At 43.5% G+C, this 20,845-nt stretch overlaps 1 protein-coding gene across 1 annotated transcript in view; it reads left to right on the forward strand.

Moving 5' to 3' along the window:
• usp32 (ubiquitin specific peptidase 32) overlaps positions 1-20,845 on the forward strand; it is a gene marked incomplete at its 5' end in the record, with an annotated part of 112,229 nt that overhangs the window by 17,077 nt on the left and 74,307 nt on the right. The window contains 2 exons of the mRNA XM_083636991.1: positions 10,311-10,416; positions 13,511-13,629. Of these exons, the coding sequence (XP_083493117.1) occupies positions 10,311-10,416; positions 13,511-13,629 (225 nt within the window). The remainder of the gene's footprint in view (positions 1-10,310; positions 10,417-13,510; positions 13,630-20,845) is intronic.

A 20,845-nucleotide genomic window follows, 5' to 3' on the forward strand; every position in this document is an offset into this window, starting at 1 on the left:
TTGATTTGTCATATTGTCCGACAGACATTTTTGGCCGACGATATTTGTATTTGTCACACACACACACACACACGTTTTACCAGCATCAAACCGGCACGTGTGTGTGAGTGTCTGTCTGGCCGCCACATTTCTCTGCATTGATCAAGTGAGCGCCATCAAAACTCCATGGAAACAATTTTGACACGTATGATTACTGACGTATATTATGGATGAACTGAAAGCCGTATCGCGGGTGTGTTTTTCCATATACAAATAGGAAAAGATATTGCCGGCTAACTCATCATAAACATATTTTGCATCGACTATTTTCAGACAAACCACACAGAGGTACACCTTCAGAGAGTTGTTCAGAGTGTGTTGGAGGTATAATAGTGAAGAGATGACACGTGTACAGGCACATTCCAACAATTCCATCAGATGACCGAAGAAACCTAACTAAATCTAACCGTATTTATTCACTAAGTCCATGTCATATTCTATATAATGAAGTAATGGCGAGGCTTCATTTCCCCTCTGTATATAACAGTGCAAATACACAAACTCAGACTTGGTCGTCTGGTTTTTATTCCAAAGATGAAAGTCTACAGTCTGGAGTTCGTATTCCTTTGTTCATTAGGTCATTTCCTTTGACAAGTGCACATGCCAGGAAAGTTGTCTATTTGAACTTTTAATTAGGCTATAAGAGTTGCATGTCGTCACCCTCTTCAAATAATGGCCTAAGGCTTTGGCCACACTGATCCGTCAGAAAATGGACAGAATTATTGAACGGACAGATGTCTGTCCGATGCATTGTTTTAACGGACAGATGTGTCTGAGCGGAAAGCTACATGTCATGACACGAGTATGACAGACTAACGTAACGTCACGTGAGGGTCTGTGTGTGACTCTGTGGCTGTGGCTGGGGGGCGTGTCTGTGCACTCCTCTTTGTCTGACTGCAACCCGATCTCCAGAAAAATTGTAAAATAGCAACGTTTGTGGACCAACGTTGCTATTTTACAATTGCGGCTCTGCTGTGTAAAATCAAGCGAGTACGTTATTAATTATAGTCTCCTTCACCGCCTCGGCCGCCATCTTCTTTGAAAAGTTGAAACAAATCTCGTAACGCCTCCTCTCGAGACCTCGACTCTGATTGGCTAAACGGACAGTGACTATCCGACCATCCGATACGTCCATCCAGAAAAAGTTCATCCCTCTTCAACTTTCTGTCCATCAAAACCTATGCAAATCTTCTGGATACGTACGCTTCCGAGTGCTCCACGGACAGTCGGACAGCTGTTATTGAAATGAATGGAAGTGAACAGAGAAATGAACGCACACGGACAGACACCACGGATCAGTGTGGCCAAGGCCTAAGTCACTTTTTGTTTTTCAGAAAAAAACTGAACCAAATACAGAATATATGATATTTATTAATCATTCCACAAAAATATGTTATTATGACAATAGATGACTATTCTCACTATTCCTCACTAATGGTGAGGTGGACCACGGGTGTGTTCAGTCTGCAAAACGGTGTGCACCATGTGCTACCTTTTCCAAGTGGAATGTCTTGTTGTTTACTCGAAAAGGTGTGCAACAGGCTTTGAGGTACATTGTCTCTCGTTTGGTGAGTGTCACAGCTGTTACGCAATCAGCAGCGACGTGTATATAAACCCCACCTTTTAAAGAGGCAGTGCGCACTGTGGATCCAACCAAGTACCACTCATTGACGTGGGATTTGGATCATCTGCCATGTGAGAAATGCAGAGTTATCTATAAAATAGACTGTAACTCGCTTTATTCCCAACCGATTTTCATGAAATTTGGTTTGTTATAAACACGAGAAATTGAACATGATACAGGTTACCAGTGCCCTTGTTTGTTTTAGCTTGTGCATTTCTGCTTTGAGAGCAATGCAAACCAAAGTCAAATTCCTTGTATGTGTACGTACCAGTGGGCGAGCTCTGCCCCTTTCCCAGGAAGATCACCAACGTCGTTGGGCCACGCCCACGTTGAGCTTCTCCACTGCAGTGAGGGAGGGGCTTCTCGACCCAACAGATAGATGCAACGCTTGCATAACACAACAGGGTGTTAAAACCACCAGCGTTTCCCTTTAAAGAAACGCTTTGCTACGTCGTTGTTGTTGTTGTTGTTGTTGGGGCTGAACTCAACTCTGTTGTTGGTCACGTCATTTGGGAGCAGACAACTTGCTCATGTTGCTACGTCGTGAAAAACGTGCAGATTTTGCCTGTTGGGATGCTGCAGCACTCTCTCTCTCTCTCTCTGACAGTCTGAACCAGCACCAACCCATTAAGTGTTCCAGCCCTCTCTCTCTCTCTCTCTCTCTCTCTCTCTCTCTGACAGTCTGAACCAGCACCAACCCATGAAGTGTTCGCTCTGCATGCTCACTGCTTTGTAGGGGAAATAGTTTCTGATCGTCAAATTACATTTCAGTCACGGTTCTGGAGGTGCTGTGTGGATGGTCAACCTTGTGGAACAGTAATTCTCCATATAGAGGATAGACTTTGGCGATATCTACTTTTTTCATAACTTCATACCTTCCTGACATTAGACCATGGTGTATACGGTATAGGACAGTATTTGTTTCATTAGCCAACTGTTTTAAGTGTTTATTTTCTACCTCCAAATAATTATTTCATTGGCTAAAAAAAAAAAAAAATCAACTTCTATGTTTCAGAAAACTTGACTTACATGCACAATGTTGTTCACATGTCCTCAATGCAGAATGACAATTAAACAAACAGAATGGACACCGTTATGGGCAAACCTGTAACATGATGATAATAATAATAATAATAATAATAATAATAATAATAATAATAATAATAATAATAATAATAAAATAAAACTAAATGAGTGAAAATAATGTAGGCTGAGCCCAGCACAGGCAAGGACACTTGCAACTATTTTGGCTGAACAAAAGACAGAAAAGTATTGAAGATCCTCCGGTGTGTATTTGTAAATACTGCGGTATATATATATACGTAATACCTTCATACCTGCCAAGCCTCATAGAGGAGAGGTTGGACTCGTGTTCCTGCAGTGATGCACCAGTTTGATCTGACCTGCTGTTTCCTCATCTGCTGTCAGGACCTTTCTTTCTACACATTCATTCTGTTTCCATTCATTAAACACCATGACGCTTGTGGCTTCTCTCTCTCTCTCTCTTTCTCTCTGTCTCTCTCTGTCTCTCTCTCATCTCTTTCTCTCTGTCTCTCTCACTCTGTCGCTCTCTTGCTCTGTCTCTCTCTCTCTCTGTCTCTCTCTCTCTCTCTCTCTGTCTCTCTCTCTCTGTCTCTGTCTCTCTCTCTCTGTCTCTCTCTCTCTCTCTGTCTCTCTCTCTCTCTCGCTCTGTGTCTCTCTCTCTCTGTCTCTCTCTCTCTCGCTCGTGTCTGTTGCTCTCTCTCTTTCTCTGTCTCTCTCTCTCGCTTGTGTTTGTCTCTCACTCTGTCACTGTCTCTCTCTCTCACTCTGTCTCTCTCTCGCTCTTATCTCTTTCTCTGTCTCTCTCGCTCTGTCTCTTGCTCTCTCTCTCCCTCACTCTGTCTGTCTCTGTCTCTCTCACTCTGTCTCGCTCTCTCTCACTCTGTCAATGTCTCACTCGGTCTCTCTCACTCTGTCTCTCTGTCTCTCTCTCTCTGTCTCTCTCACTGTCTCTGTCTCTCTCACTCTGTCTCGCTCTGTCTCTCTCACTCTGTCTCTCTCGCTCTGTCTCCTTCTCTGTCTCTCTCGTCTCTGTCTCTCTCTCACTCTGTCTCGCTCTGTCTCTCTCACTCTGTCTCTCTCGCTCTGTCTCTCTCGCTCTGTCTCTCTCGTCTCTGTCTCTCGCTCGCTCTGTCTCTCTCTCCCTCTGTCTCTCTCTCTCTCACCCTCTCAGCATCTCTCCCTTGCTTTTCTCCCTCTCCTCTCGTCACCATGGCAGCAGTGGTGACAGCGGTCCTGATGCGAGGCTCTTCAAACAGGCACATTAATGTCACCCGCAGCTTCCAGTGGTTCAAAGAGAGGCCAGCCAAGAGCCAATCAGACAGTCAGGAGACTAACACATCTATATCCCCATCTCACTCTGTCCAGACCACACACACACACACACACACACACACACACACACACACACACACACACACACACACACACACACACACAGAGACTGGTCCAGCTTGGTTATGTTTTCATGTATATTATTGAATAGGAACAGAATGGCAGGGTTCAAACCTACTGAAGACAGTTTTGGAGTTGTTTTTCCCCCTATTCTGTTCTATTAAGTTCTATTTTTCAATTGGATAGAGGTGTTCTAGTCATACAGTTTATTATGTAGGAATAAAAATATGCCTCGAGACTTTTAGTTTCTACTTTATTCGTTTATTTGTAAGTACGGTACAGAGAAACATTGACAATTGCAGAAGCAATGTCCGATGTACTGTTGTTCACATGTATATAGATATAGATAGATAGATTGTAGGAAACACTGAAACACGCAGGGTCAAAAATAATGCCGACGTTGTTTGGTATTGTTAGTTTCTTCTTCACTTGGAGGACTTTATCGTTTTAAATGTTTAAAACGTGATTCCTTACACATTCAAAAGCTGCATCTCAGTTGAAGTCCCCCCTACCCTCTCTTTTGACAGAAACACACTGTGTGTATGCGCTACAAAACCATGTATATGCAGAAACACACTGTGTGTATGTGCTATAAAACGATGTATATGCAGAAACACACTGTGTGTATGTGCTATAAAACGATGTACCGTAAATTCCGGACTATAAGCCGCGGCTTTTTTCCCGTTTTTAGGCCTATTTTGCCCCCTGCGGCTTATATAACGGTGCGGCTTATCTATGGATTTTTCCAGCAAACGGCCACTCGGGAACCTCCAAAATCTATGGATGTTGGTATGAGGCAGAACGAGAGCAAGACAGACATTATGAGAGCGAGACCCTGATTGGATGATGTTGCAAAAAATGTGCCTCGCGACCTGATTGGAGCACTGTGCCACTACTCTCTCTCAGCCACTACGGTAAAACACCCTCCCTCCTCCCTCGCTCCGGGGGGAAAAAGGCAGCGATTGAGCCTGAAAGACAGTCTGAATGAAATTGAATGTAACATTCCCAATTCTATGTATTACATTCTAAAAAACTAACAGCAACATTTTGGAAGGCTAAGCCACACAACTAGCTCGTTGTAATCTAACATCATGCTTCAAAAGATGGAGAACTGGCTGTGTTACGACGATGGCGGCGATTGAGCCTGAAAGCCATGTCTGAGACAGTAGCGAGACAGGAACAACAACAGCAGCAGCAGCAAAGGATCATGCACAAACCCGAGACGAAAGGGACTGTCCGTCAGGGCGCGGACGACTGTGTCAGCAACTCCCTCCCGACTACCAGGAGAAAATTACAAACTTCGGCGAATTCACACAAAGAAAGATCAAGGAATATTCCATCGGACCGGAGCAGATCATAAATATGGATGAAGTGCCTTTGACGTTCGACCTGCCTCTCACTAGGACTGTTAACAAGAAAGGTGAATCGTCCATCACGTTGAGAACCACAGGTCACGAGAGAACGAATTTCACTTGTGTTCTTGGCTGCACAGCATCTGGAGTAAAGCTCCCGCCGATGGTGATTTTTAAGCATCTCACAATGTGTGATTTTGTCTGGGGATTAGTGACCTGACTTTTGTTTTGTTGAAATGTTAATAAATGGGAGCTTCCCCAAACAGCCATCTCTTTCCCGACAATCCCCTCTGTGCACGAAGCCTTACATATGGTAATTAAACATCAAAACACCCGCGGCTTATAGTCCGGTGCGGCTTATATAAGAAAAAAATAGTCACCTTTGAAGGTGCGGCTTATAGACCGGTGCGCCTTATAGTCCGGAATTTACGGTATATGCAGAAACACACTGTGTGTATGCACTATAAAACCATGTATATGCAGAAACACACTGTGTGTATGTGCTATAAAACGATGTATATGCAGAAACACACTGTGTGTATGTGCTATAAAACGATGTATATGCAGAAACACACTGTATGTATGTGCTATAAAACGATGTATATGCAGAAACACACTGTGTGTATGTGCTATAAAACGATGTATATGCAGAAACACACTGTGTGTATGTGCTATAAAACGATGTATATGCAGAAACACACTGTGTGTATGTGCTATAAAACGATGTATATGCAGAAACACACTGTGTGTATGTGCTATAAAACGATGTATATGCAGAAACACACTGTGTGTATGCGCTACAAAACGATGTATATGCAGACTTCCTCCACAGGCAGCCTATGAATTGACTCCATGTCAAGCTTCTACATCTTTCATTTGACCCCATCAAAGAGCCAATCAGCTGATGAGCAGTCTGCCTCCAGCTGACCACCAGGCTGCTCTTACGTGGCATGTTGGAGAAGCAGACGTCAGCTTTTGATGGCAACATTTGACACAGCTCCAATGCATTTTCAAGCATCAAACGTGTCTGAAGACTATATTATCTGAGAGTCTCTCTCTCTCTCTCTCTCTCTCTCTCTCTCTCTCTCTCTGTGTGTCAACCTCTCTCTCTCTCTCTCTCTCTCTCTATCTGTGTGTCTCTCTCTCTCTGTCTGTTTCTCTCTCTCTCTCTCTCTCTCTCAGGGATGCTGCAATCGATCGGCCTGCAATCGTAAATGGGCTGATATTCAGCATAAATATCATAGTATATAATAGTACAGTATAGTATGAAAAAAAATTATTTCTATTTTGGTGGAAAGATGAGACAAAAAAATATCAACAGAACTGGTATTGCAAGGACCCCTAAACTGACACAAATTAGACCACAGACCCCCATTTGATAAGATTTTGTCCCAGGGTTCCCCATCTGATACGATTTTTGCTTTTAGATGTTTATATTTCTGAAAAGCGTATGACACCCATAACCAAAATAGTCACACATTCTTTCATTGTGAATGTGGTACTTGTGGATGTGGATGTGTGGATGGAATTATAGTGAAAATAAATTCTTCCCCTCTTTGCTGGGCACCACCTGAAACCCCACAAGGACCCCTGAGGGTCCCCGGACTGCACTGTGAGAACCACTGATATACAGGATACCGCTTTGCACGTTCAGCCGTGGTAGCAAGCAAGCAATTGACCAATGAGAAATGAAGGGAGCGAGCCAATTGAATTGTTCTTGTAGTTTAATGGCGGTTGCCAGACAATTAAATTGAATTCAAAAACATTGATTAGACAATCGATTTATGTTTGTGCGCCAGTGATTTATGACATGACTCTCATCTCTGGAGATATAACGTTACCTTATTCACCTTATTCAGAAGAGACCGTCTGGCTTGAGAGACTAACAGGAAGTGTAAATACAATCGGGAAGTTCTGATTGTATTTTTTTATTGTATACAGTGTACTGCACTCACACTGTACTGCACTCACACTGTACTGCACTCACACACTGTGATGCTTGAATGTAAGAATGACTGTTCAAATTCTGTAGACCGCAAGATTACAGCATCTGCTTTCATAAGGTTGGCTCTGTCAGGCTGCAGTCCATCAGCGCTGCTGTGTTGGTGACCATCCCATACTACATCCTGTTGAAGAGTCCTTGAGCAAGACACCTCAAGTGAACCCCTACCTGCTCACTAATAGTGAGTCATTTTGGATTAGTGTTAGGTCCCGCCCCAGCATCCTGTTTCAACACGGAATGCACCAATCGGAGAAGATCGTGGGCAGTGGCCATCAGGTTTGATATTTTCCCTGACGAACCCGGAAGTGTAGTTCTGGACTCATTCCTGCAGTGCATACTGACTGACTGCAAAGGCCTTCTTCAGCGCTGAAGCTGAAGCAGGCCTTTGGGCTGAAACGTCCGTTGCTGCTGTCTTTCCCAGATGACATATTAGACTTTTGAAAGGACATTTTATTGTGCTGGCCTGTTCTTTTGTTTAACAAGCAAATAGTCAACATCAGCCTTAGTAAGACGTGCAGTCTGTAGCAAGTCAGAGGCCCGGGCTAGGTGGCGCTGTTGCTATATTACCAAGCTGTGGCTCTGAGCTGTGCTTGCCCACTCACTCCCTTTCTGTGTGTGTGTGTGTGTGTGTGTGTGTGTGTGTGTGTGTGTGTGTGTGTGTGTGTGTGTGTGTGTGTCTGTGTGTGTGTGTCTCTGTGTGTGTGTGTGTGTGTCTGTCTGTCTTTGCAGTCAGTAAGCTACTGTAGTGAACTGTCATGTCAGAGGGCCACAGACAGCGGAACATGCTCATGTGTGGCTTGGAGAAAAGGGAAGTCAAACATGCCTCTGACTGGTCCAGATCAGATAAAAAGATGAAAAAAGTTAATGGACAATTTTGGCAAACCAATATACTGTTGTACACTAACACTAATATATACTGTTGTACACTAACACTAATTCTTACCTCAAACTGGACTGGATTGATTGTAGAGCAGTGGGCCCATCATGTCCTACATGTTTATGTCCTCATGTGTATTCCTCTTCAGACACAATGGGTTTCATGTGAAATGTGAATTTAGTCCATTTTGGAGGTGCCAAAAGTAGATGTAGAGATACTCTGGAAGCCTAGCAGAAAACCACAATATGACGCAATAAATAAAAAGTTACAACTAATTATGACTGTGCAGAATTGTGTGTTTCTTTAGGCACAAAAAGTAAATAGCTTTTTCTTAAGATAATATATCACTTCATGTGGGGAAACGCTGCGCTATTCCACCCAGTTCCCCTCCCCGCCCAAGCAAGCGCCCCGACCGACCAGAGGAGGTGCTAGTGCAGCAATAGGACTCATACGGCTTAATCCAGCTTCCCAGCCGCAGACACGGAGGCAACACGGGGGCTCGAACCTGCGACCCTCGTGTTGGTAGGCGGGGAATCTACCGCTGAACTACCCGTGCGGCGGGCGCCCACCAATGATAGTTTCAATGGGGAGCTTGTCACATTTTTGTATCATGCAACCAAGGCTTGAAATTAACATAAACATTGTAAAGTTACTAGCCAATTTGGCTGGTGAAGAATCAAGCTGACACTGTCTGTTTGAAGCAGGCTGTAGAAGTGATCATCCTACCGATGTTAATAAAGTTGCTTCAAACAAAATAACAACAACACATGCCGTGACGTGTAATACTACCATTGGCAACGCGTAGCGTATGTGCAGAGCCATGTGCGTATGTGGAATGCGTGGAACTCACTACGTCAGTACACTGATCGAGACGGAGCGAGACTTTTTGATGTCGATTTTAGTCAGGTAATCTGTAGTCTGCTGTAACTTTATCCTCGTCGCCATTTATGTAGTAACTCATACCGAGTCTTCATTATAAACAAGAGGTGTTGTTTATTCTCACATGAGAGAGAGAGATTTGGCAGCCTGGTTACATGCTTGGGTAAACGGAACAACAACTAGTGCTTCTTCTTCTTCTATGCTCTCAGAATCCCCAATGGCTATTCTCCATTACAGAGCCCTCTAGTGGACTGGATGATTATAGCACTGGATCTCACATTATCACAAAAAGGTGGCAGCAAATCAGATTTGTGACTGGTGCAAAAAATCAAAATGAGCAGCACCTGACAGCGAGGAGGATAGCGATGACAACGAAGGACAGGCGAAGAAGAAGAAAACTACGGGCAGGGTCTTTAATAACAAATGGTGCCAAGAAAAAAACACTATGAATACTGTCAGGAGGATCGCTGTGTCTACAACACATCTGAAACATAACAACACCAACGTTTGATGTTTGCACTTTGCTCTTTCAAGCAGCCATTTCTGTCGAGTTCAAAGTAGCTCATTTAAAATGTCTAAAGAGTCAAAGTTACTTAGCTGCTTGTTTAGCTGTGATGTTTTCCGTTCAGACTAGATTGTAAGTGGATGTTTACGTTTTTACCTCTTTCATGCATATCTGCTTTCAAATCCTAAATAAAAATGCAATACTTGTACTTAAATTGATCCAGTGGCACTCATAATCTGCTTTATTTCGAGAGAGAGAAAATGGCTAGTGGAAATTCTATTTGGCTGGTAACTTTAAAATCCACTAGTTTTTCTAAATGTTTATTCCTGGAGTCAAAGCTTTTCAGGTTTTAGAGGACCGACAAGCATCCTTTTTGCACTTGCCAGGCGGAACTGTTGTCCACGAAACAAAATCTATAGGGCAATAAGTTCCACAGTGTCACACACACACACACACACGCACACACACACACACACACACACACACGCGCACACACACACACACACACACACACACACACACACGCGCACACACACACACAGCTGTAGAGTGTGACGCTCCTCTAACGTGGTCTGTCCTGTGTTCCGTGTGCTCAGGTCATCTACACCTCGTTTGGAGGCTCCTCTAAGGGCCTGCACTTCAATAACCTGATGGTGGGTCTGGTGCTGCTGACCAGAGGACGCGATGAGGAGAAGGCCAAGTGTAAGTCCTCTAACCTGTCCAGTGTCTGAACTGTATTAGGCCAGAGATGCTAACCTGTCCAGTGTCTGAACTGTATTAGGCCAGAGATGCTAACCTGTCCAGTGTCTGAACTGTATTAGGCCAGATATGCTAACCTGTCCAGTGTCTGAACTGTATTAGGCCAGAGATGCTACCTGTCCAGTGTCTTAACTGTATTAGGCCAGATATGCTAACCTGTCCAGTGTCTGAACTGTATTAGGCCAGAGATGCTAACCTGTCCAGTGTCTTAACTGTATTAGGCCAGAGATGCTAACCTGTGCAGTGTCTTAACTGTATTAGGCCAGAGATGCTAACCTGTCCAGTGTCTGAACTGTATTAGGCCAGAGATGCTAACCTGTCCAGTGTCTTAACTGTATTAGGCCAGAGATGCTAACCTGTCCAGTGTCTTAACTGTATTAGGCCAGAGATGCTAACCTGTCCAGTGGCTTAACTGTATTAGGCCAGAGATGCTAACCTGTCCAGTGTCTGAACTGTATTAGGCCAGAGATGCTAACCTGTCCAGTGTCTGAACTGTATTAGGCCAGAGATGCTAACCTGTCCAGTGTCTGAACTGTATTAGGCCAGAGATGCTAACCTGTCCAGTGTCTGAACTGTATTAGTCCAGAGATGCTAACCTGTCCAGTGTCTGAACTGTATTAGGCCAGAGATGCTAACCTGTCCAGTGTCTGAACTGTATTAGTCCAGAGATGCTAACCTGTCCAGTGTCTTAACTGTATTAGTCCAGAGATGCTAACCTGTCCAGTGTCTTAACTGTATTAGTCCAGAGATGCTAACCTGTCCAGTGTCTGAACTGTATTAGGCCAGAGATGCTAACCTGTCCAGTGTCTGAACTGTATTAGTCCAGAGATGCTAACCTGTCCAGTGTCTGAACTGTATTAGGCCAGAGATGCTCACAAGTTATCTTTTGCAAGTCACGTCTCTTATGGATGAGCGCTCTATCATCTGCTGGATGCCATCAGAACACTGCATAGCTGAAACTAAGGAATTCAAAGCATGTCCTGTATTATCCTCCTCACTCCTTTATCTATTAGCCTACATCATCAGCATTGATTAGTTGACATTATTATTAGTAGGCATTACCTTAAAGGAACACGCAGACATTTTGGGAGATTCGCCTATTTGTCATATTCTCGATAGTAAGACGAGAAGATACTGTAGCTGCCATTCTCTTCTCTGTGCGTGCAGCAGAAAAGTAGTTACGCACCCTCCTGCTAGTTAGCTTAGCACAAGTGACTGGTGGTGGTGTGTGGTACAGGCTAGCCTGCCCCCGTTAAGGCACCGAATACACAGGCCAACAGTGAAATACTCTCATGTACTCTTATGTACAGGTTGTGATTTGTGCGTTCAGCACGTTATGAAATAATAATGTGAAATTATGAAACATTGTAATTTACAAAGCAAATGCATACTGAAGTACTTTCCTGAAGAAAACTGGAAGCTCCGGCTATGTATTTTGCTTCATAAATTACAATGTCTTGTAATTTGACCTTATGATATAGACTGTTTATGGGCAGTGGAGGGAGCATACTTGTTTGTTTTGGTTTGTTTTTCAACGCAACCGTGAGTGAGACTATCGAACATTTTATTTAACTATTTGTTTTATTGTTTTGATGAAGTCTCTATTGTGGATATATATATTGCTATTGTTTTATCACCCAGCCCTAGTACCTACCACCTAATGTTTATACAGCAATGATGGAGACTTATACTCTTACAGAGGTTGTGATGAACAGACAACATATCAGAAAACATCCCAAGCCACTTTCAAATTATTGTACAATGACCCAACTTATTTCATTAGTATTTGACAAACGTGTGCTTATCGCTGTTTACCACACACGTTCTTTAGCAACAAAAACGTTTCCATCTTAGGGGACATTCACACCAAAAGCGTTTTTTTTTCAGACAGAACGCTATGAAAATCATGTTGAGAGCGCTTCCATTGTGCACAAAACACAGCGCACGGAGCATTTTTTTTGTGCTCCGTTTGTTTTCCCCTGCAGTCGCGTGCAGTACAGATCACAACACAACGACCACAAGGACGGTAGCCAGCTGGTTTTGTCTGTTTGATGACGAGCAGCGTGCTTTTCCTCTAATGTTCAACTTTTTTCAGCTCCAACAGACGCCACCAGCGCTAAACGCCAGGTGCCTTCATTAAAAGAGGAGCACGTTTAGCGCGTCCTTACATAGAGAATGAATTGCAGAAAGACGCTGGCAGCTCCAAAAACGCTTTTGGTTTGAATGTCCCCTTAGTCTGCTTTTCTCTCCCTCTCTCTCTCTCTCCCCCTCTGTCTCTCTCTCTCTCTCTCTCTCTCCCTCTATGCCTCTCTCTCTCTCTCTCCCCCTCTGTCTCTCTCTCTCTCTCTCTCTCTTTCTCCCTCTCTGCCTCTCTCTCTCTCTCTCCCCCTCTGTCTCTCTCTCTCTCTCTCTCTCTCTCTTTCTCCCTCTCTGCCTCTCTCTCTCTCCCCCCTCTGTCTCTCTCTCTCTCCCTCTCTGCCTCTCCCTCTCCCTCTCTCTCTCTCTCTCTCTCTCTCTCTCCCCCTCTGTCTGTCTCTCTCTCTCCCTCTCTGCCTCTCCCTCTCCCTCTCTCTCTCTCTCTCTCTCTCTCTCTCCCCCCTCTGCCTCTCTCTCTCTCTCTCTCTCTCTCTCCCTCCCCCTCTGCCTCTCTCTCTCTCTCTCTCTCTCTGCATCTCTCTCTCTCTCTCTCTCTCTCCCCCTCTGCCTCTCTCTCTCTCTCTCCCCCTCTGCCTCTCTCTCTCTCTCTCCCCCTCTGCCTCTCTCTCTCTCTCTCTCTCCCCCTCTGCCTCTCTCTCTCTCTCTCTCCCCCTCTGCCTCTCTCTCTCTCTCTGTCTCTCTCCCCCTCTGTCTCTCTCTCTCTCTGTCTCTGTGGTGGTTGTGAGTGATGGATGTGTTGCATCAGGACTGTACTGTCACTGTAGCCTGTCTAGTGATCACTGCTGCTTCTGCTACTGAGCCTGCCTGTCTGTGATAAGGATGAACTAACTGTGTGTGTGTGTGTGTGTGTGTGTGTGTGTGTGTGTGTGTGTGTGTGTAGACCTCTTCAGCCTGTTTGCCAGTGAGCAGGGTGGCTATGCTGCACGGGAGGACATGGAGGCGGTGCTGCGGGTCCTGGATGGGGAGGTCCCGCCCGCCCTCAGGAAGTGCTTCAACGAGGTCAGCAGACCACCACTACTGTACTCCTCAACCAATCACATACTACTACTCCTCAACCAATCACATACTACTACTCCTCAACCAATCACATACTACTACTCCTCAACCAATCAATGAGTCCATGACTACTGTACTCCTCAACCAATCAAATACTACTGTACTCCTCAACCAATCAAATACTACTGTACTCCTCAACCAATCAAATACTACTGTACTCCTCAACCAATCAAATACTACTGTACTCCTCAACCAATCAAATACTACTATACTCCTCAACCAATCACATACTACTGTACTCCTCAACCAATCACATACTACTATACTCCTCAACCAATCAAATACTACTGTACTCCTCAACCAATCACATACTACTATACTCCTCAACCAATCACATACTACTGTACTCCTCAACCAATCACATACTACTGTACTCCTCAACCAATCAAATACTACTGTACTCCTCAACCAATCACATACTACTGTACTGCTCAACCAATCACATACTACTGTACTCCTCAACCAATCACATACTACTGTACTCCTCAACCAATCACATACTACTGTACTCCTCAACCAATCACATACTACTATACTCCTCAACCAATCAAATACTACTGTACTCCTCAACCAATCACATACTACTATACTCCTCAACCAATCAAATACTACTGTACTCCTCAACCAATCACATACTACTATACTCCTCAACCAATCAAATACTACTGTACTCCTCAACCAATCACATACTACTATACTCCTCAACCAATCACATACTACTGTACTCCTCAACCAATCACATACTACTGTACTCCTCAACCAATCACATACTAACTACTGTACTCCTCAACCAATCACATACTAACTACTGTACTCCTCAACCAATCACATACTAACTACTGTACTCCTCAACCAATCACATACTAACTACTGTACTCCTCAACCAATCACATACTACTGTACTCCTCAACCAATCACATACTACTGTACTCCTCAACCAATCACATACTACTGTACTCCTCAACCAATCACATACTACTGTACTCCTTAACCAATCAAATACTACTGTACTCCTCAACCAATCACATACTACTGTACTCCTCAACCAATCACATACTACTGTACTCCTCAACCAATCACATACTACTGTACTCCTCAACCAATCACATACTACTGTACTCCTTAACCAATCAAATACTACTGTACTCCTCAACCAATCACATACTACTGTACTCCTCAACCAATCAAATACTAACTACTGTACTCCTCAACCAATCACATACTACTGTACTCCTTAACCAATCAAATACTACTGTACTCCTCAACCAATCACATACTACTGTACTCCTCAACCAATCACATACTACTGTACTCCTCAACCAATCAAATACTACTGTACTCCTCAACCAATCACATACTACTGTACTCCTCAACCAATCACATACTAACTACTGTACTCCTCAACCAATCACATACTACTGTACTCCTCAACCAATCAAATACTACTGTACTCCTTAACCAATCAAATACTACTGTACTCCTCAACCAATCACATACTACTGTACTCCTCAACCAATCAAATACTAACTACTGTACTCCTCAACCAATCACATACTACTGTACTCCTCAACCAATCACATACTACTGTACTCCTCAACCAATCACATACTACTGTACTCCTCAACCAATCAAATACTAACTACTGTACTCCTCAACCAATCACATACTACTGTACTCCTCAACCAATCACATACTACTGTACTCCTCAACCAATCACATACTACTGTACTCCTCAACCAATCACATACTACTGTACTCTTCAACCAATCACATACTACTCTACTCCTCAACCAATCACATACTACTGTACTCCTCAACCAATCACATACTACTGCACTCCTCAACCAATCACATACTACTCTACTCCTCAACCAATCACATACTACTCTACTCCTCAACCAATCAAATACTACTGTACTCCTCAACCAATCACATACTACTCTACTCCTCAACCAATCACATACTACTCTACTCCTCAACCAATCAAATACTACTGTACTCCTCAACCAATCAAATACTACTCTACTCCTCAACCAATCAAATACTACTGTACTCCTCAACCAATCAATGAGTCCATGACTACTGTACTCCTCAACCAATCAAATACTACTGTACTCCTCAACCAATCACATACTACTGTACTCCTCAACCAATCAAATACTACTGTACTCCTCAACCAATCAAATACTACTGTACTCCTCAACCAATCAAATACTACTGTACTCCTCAACCAATCAAATACTACTGTACTCCTCAACCAATCAAATACTACTGTACTCCTCAACCAATCACATACTACTGTACTCCTCAACCAATCAAATACTACTGTACTCCTCAACCAATCAAATACTACTGTACTCCTCAACCAATCAAATACTACTCTACTCCTCAACCAATCACATACTACTGTACTCCTCAACCAATCAAATACTACTGTACTCCTCAACCAATCACATACTACTGTACTCCTCAACCAATCAAATACTACTGTACTCCTCAACCAATCAAATACTACTGTACTCCTCAACCAATCAAATACTACTGTACTCCTCAACCAATCACATACTACTGTACTCCTCAACCAATCACATACTACTGTACTCCTCAACCAATCACATACTACTGTACTCCTCAACCAATCAAATACTACTGTACTCCTCAACCAATCACATACTACTGTACTCCTCAACCAATCAAATACTACTGTACTCCTCAACCAATCAAATACTACAGTACTCCTCAACCAATCAAATACTACTGTACTCCTCAACCAATCAAATACTACTGTACTCCTCAACCAATCAAATACTACTGTACTCCTCAACCAATCAATGAGTCCATGACTACTGTACTCCTCAACCAATCAAATACTACTGTACTCCTCAACCAATCAATGAGTCCATGACTACTGTGCTCCTCAACCAATCAATGAGTCCATGGGAAAAAAAAAAAATCACTTTATCCCTAGATTAACTAAATCAGTCACAGTGCACAGATTACACTCTACCTGGTACCTCAATCAATCAATCAATTTTATATTTATATAGTGCCAAATCAAAAAAAAACAAGAGTTATCCCAAGGCGCTTTTCAAATAGAGCAGGTAGGAGACCAGGCTCTTTGTATTAGACCCAACAATTGAAACAATTCTCACGTGTACTGGTGATTATACTGCGAGACCATTGAAACAATTAACCAACATGAGCAGCGCTTTGCGACGGCGGCAAGGATAAAAAAAACTTGCACTTATCGCACTCTCAACCCGCGTTTCTCCACCGCTGCAGGCTGTCTCTTCCCCCTCCCTTTTCCCTTCTCCTCTCACGGCGAGGGCGCTGTGTCAGGCCATCCAAAACAAAATGGAAACTTCCGGGTAAAAATGTCAAACTAATGTCATTTAAACAAGTAAATAGCCTGATGAGCCTTGGTGAGCGTTTATCTACTATGAGCGGTTGGGTTGAGAGAGAGACAGAGAGTGAGTGTGAGAGAGAGAGAGAGTCACAGTAAATGCAGTAATAATGAGACCATTAACAACTATAATAAGTAAGAGCATAAGTAATAATAATAATAATACACAGTTATGACAGTAGTAACGGCAGCAGCTGTAATAATATTAGAATGGGTCGGTCTCTTCTCACTGGAGGCAGGATCTGCTCACAGAGCTCCTGCAGGGAATGAGAGACACAAAGACTCAACTTAGTCAGATGCATCAATGGGACACGAATGTGAACAGACTGTCTTGGAAAAGACTTCCCTTTAACAGGAAGAAACCCCCCTGACAGTCTAAGCCTATAGCAGCATCACTACTAGGGGCTGGTAAGCCAGCCTTAACTATAAGCTTCATCAAAGAGGAAAGTTTGAAGTCTAATCCTAAATGTGGAGAGGCTGTCTGCCTCCCGGACCGAGACTGGAAGATGGTTCCAAAGAAGAGGAGCCTGATGGATGAAAGCTCTGCCTCCCATTCTACTTTTTGAAATTCTAGGAACCACGAGTAGACCTGCATTCTGGGAGCGCAACTGCTCTAAATGGATTATAAATAAACATAAAAGCTGTTTGCAGAATATTACATTATTTTTAACCGAATTATTTTATACTGAAATGATCACAACAGACTCGGAGCCGACTAGCGTGCACCTGCCCCTGTTCATATGATCTCCCAAAATGGAGCTAGGGGAGCTCCAATATGAAAAGTAACACTTTTGACTTTTTCCCAGTTTACTCCGCTATACTGTACATCAGATCGGCAATTAGGCCACGCCCCCTTTTAAGGAGAAAACGCAAGCCTCTCCCCGTTGACTTCAATGTAAAATAGCACTACCAAAGAAGTTGTAGAAAAATAACGTTTATTAATGACCCCAAAAACACCATGACATGACAATATATTAAAACTCGCCTGGCCGTAGAATGGACAAGATACAACGGAAATATGACTTTGACCCATCTAAAATCATGTGACTCATGTCACATATTTACATTACAGACTCGAGCCAAGTAGCCTACAACGATGCTGGGCTCCACTACAACAGCATTTCATGTAGGAAGACTAAATTGGCAACAGGCGGACACCGGAACTAGGTCAGAGACGGGTCATGAGTTACATGATTTTAAAGGGGTCAGTCAGTCCTGTCCTGTCTCTATCCGTGGCGCTGTTGGTGGAACTCTCCAATTGTCTGGGAGCCGAGACTACTGTAGTACAGTACAGATGTTAAAAAAATTAATAATAATAATACAAAACTGCTTACATACGGTACTTTAATAACCTAATCATCACAGTCACTTCCAAGTCTTCCATGTGTTCCACATCTTCATCAGAACTTTGCACACTCTCTGAGGTGGATGCCTGCTTCTCACAGTCTGCCAGTCTACACATGTCAGTACACCTGAGGCCACACACAGACATCTTGGGAGTGAACATTCTTTGGGACAGTTACAGGCCAGTAGATCCAGGACAGTTACAGGCCAGTAGATCCAGGACAGTTACAGGCCAGTAGATCCAGGACAGTTACAGGCCAGTAGATCCAGGACGCCATCGGTTGCTGGCTCGCTCGCCTTCCATCCAGTCCACCAACAACTGTTCATCTTCCTCTTCTCTCTCCATCTCCCAGCCTCTGCCAACAGGTCTTGGCACTTGTGGGTCCTTCTCCAAACAGCTTCAGCAGATACCAGCCTGCTAGTTGGCTCGCTGTGCATGTTTTGTTGAGCAGTCCTTACATGGTGGGAGTTGATGACTTTACATTTCACCTTTTTGAGCACAGAAACGTTGATACCTGAGCTCATTGACCTTGCTGGTTTGATACCTGAGCTCATTGAGCTTGCTGGTTGATGCTTTTGGGGCCATCAGTTCTGGGGAGAGATTCCATTCCTGACCCAACTCTAAGAATGTGTCCTGAGTTTCCTTGTTGCCGGTCAGAAGTTTGAGGGCACTTGTCTTCCCTTTGCCTGCAAAAGCACTTAACAGTGTCACATTCTGTATGCGTAGCACCCGATGAGAGCCCTACAAACCTCTATTTATTTTTATTATTTTTTTATTTCACCTTTATTTAACCAGGCATGTCTCATTGAGATTAAAAATCTATTTTACAAGAGAGACCTGGCCAGGAATGGCTGCAGCTACATAGTTACAGACACAACAAACAGTAAAACTTACAACAAGACAACAAACAAGAAAACAAACAAGCTCGAGAGTGCAATACAGTACAGGTGCAGGAAAAAGTACATTTGAATCATCACTTAAAACATTTACAGTTAATAGAATCAAATTCCAGGGACTTTACAATGCCTTTAAATTCACTAAGGGTAACTAGGTCCCAGGTAACTAGGTAGTTTAAGGCCATTCTGCAGGCTATTCCAAGAGGATGGTGCAGAAAACATAAAGGCCTTTTTGCCCATCTCCGTCCGAGCTTTAGGGACAGTCATGAGCCTATGTCTATGCCAGTCTATGCCAACAGTGGCAGTCTGTGTCTCTTTGTTAACTGTGACTTCAGTAGCCTGGTCCGCAGGGATCCCTCCAAAGGGGTTGTACTTGTCTTGAAGGCCTCATACACAGACGGATGCTTCTCTGGGAGGTTTGCCATCTGTGCAGAGTAAGAGGACAAGAACCTGGCATCATTTCTTTGATCATAGGCAAAGCACCATGGGATCATGGTTCTTATAGCAATGGAGGTGGAACTCCCAGTCCCCCTCACGAGAGGCACGCACGAGGCCAAGTAATACGTCCTCTACCATGTCGATGTATGACACCCAGTAATACGTCCTCTACCATGTCAATGTATGACACCCAGTAATACGTCCTCTACCATGTCAATGTATGACACCCAGAATGCAAAGAGCTCTCCATTGTTGTGACCGAGGTGTTCCAAAGGCTTATCAGCTCAGCTAAATGTGGACTTTGCAGCCGATTGTTCAACGTCTGCTGGTTCAAGTCACTGGCCATGTCTTTCACATTGTCCTAGAATCATTTGATCATCCCACTCTTCTATGGAACGCCTGTCCTCAGCCTCACGGTGTGAACTCTGCCCATCCGAGTCACATCAGTTCTTCATAGATGTACTTATGGGCCCTGACAGCACGGTTATAGTGTTTACCATCAAGGACTCCATTGACGGAACCCTCTGCGACAATTCCAGCCTATATGCATATGTCCTTTAGATCAGCATGCCCAAATTGCTTTCCTAAGATGGCGAATTCTTCACCTATGGTACGGAATGTCCCCACTCTGAGAAGAATGTTGGTGAGTGCTTCTGATGAAGATCTTCTACTTGGCCATTTTGATGTACATGATTGATTTGATTGATTGATTTAAGTGTCATGCGCTCTTGGTGCCCAACCCCCATGGGTTTACAAGACACAACAATAAGACATAAAACAATAAAACTTCACAACAACGGTACATTTAAAATACAAGTGGCAAGGCAGCAATACATGTATAAAACAATACATCAGTTTCTAAATACGAGGTTCTGTCTTTGCTCCCATGCTTGACAAATAAACTTTGCAGTGAGGAAGATTCATTTTTGAAACACAGCTCGAGTTTCTCATAGTCGTCCAACTCTAAGAAGTCAACATAGATAAGAGGACATTTAACTAAAGTATATGTCCCTTGCATCATCATAAGCAGTGCAGTAAAAGGTACAGGCATTCTCACCTCTCTTCATCATGAATAAT

This window comes from Poromitra crassiceps (assembly GCF_964638095.1).
Source record: "Poromitra crassiceps genome assembly, chromosome: 5".
In the NCBI taxonomy this organism is placed as follows: Eukaryota; Metazoa; Chordata; class Actinopteri; order Beryciformes; family Melamphaidae; genus Poromitra; species Poromitra crassiceps.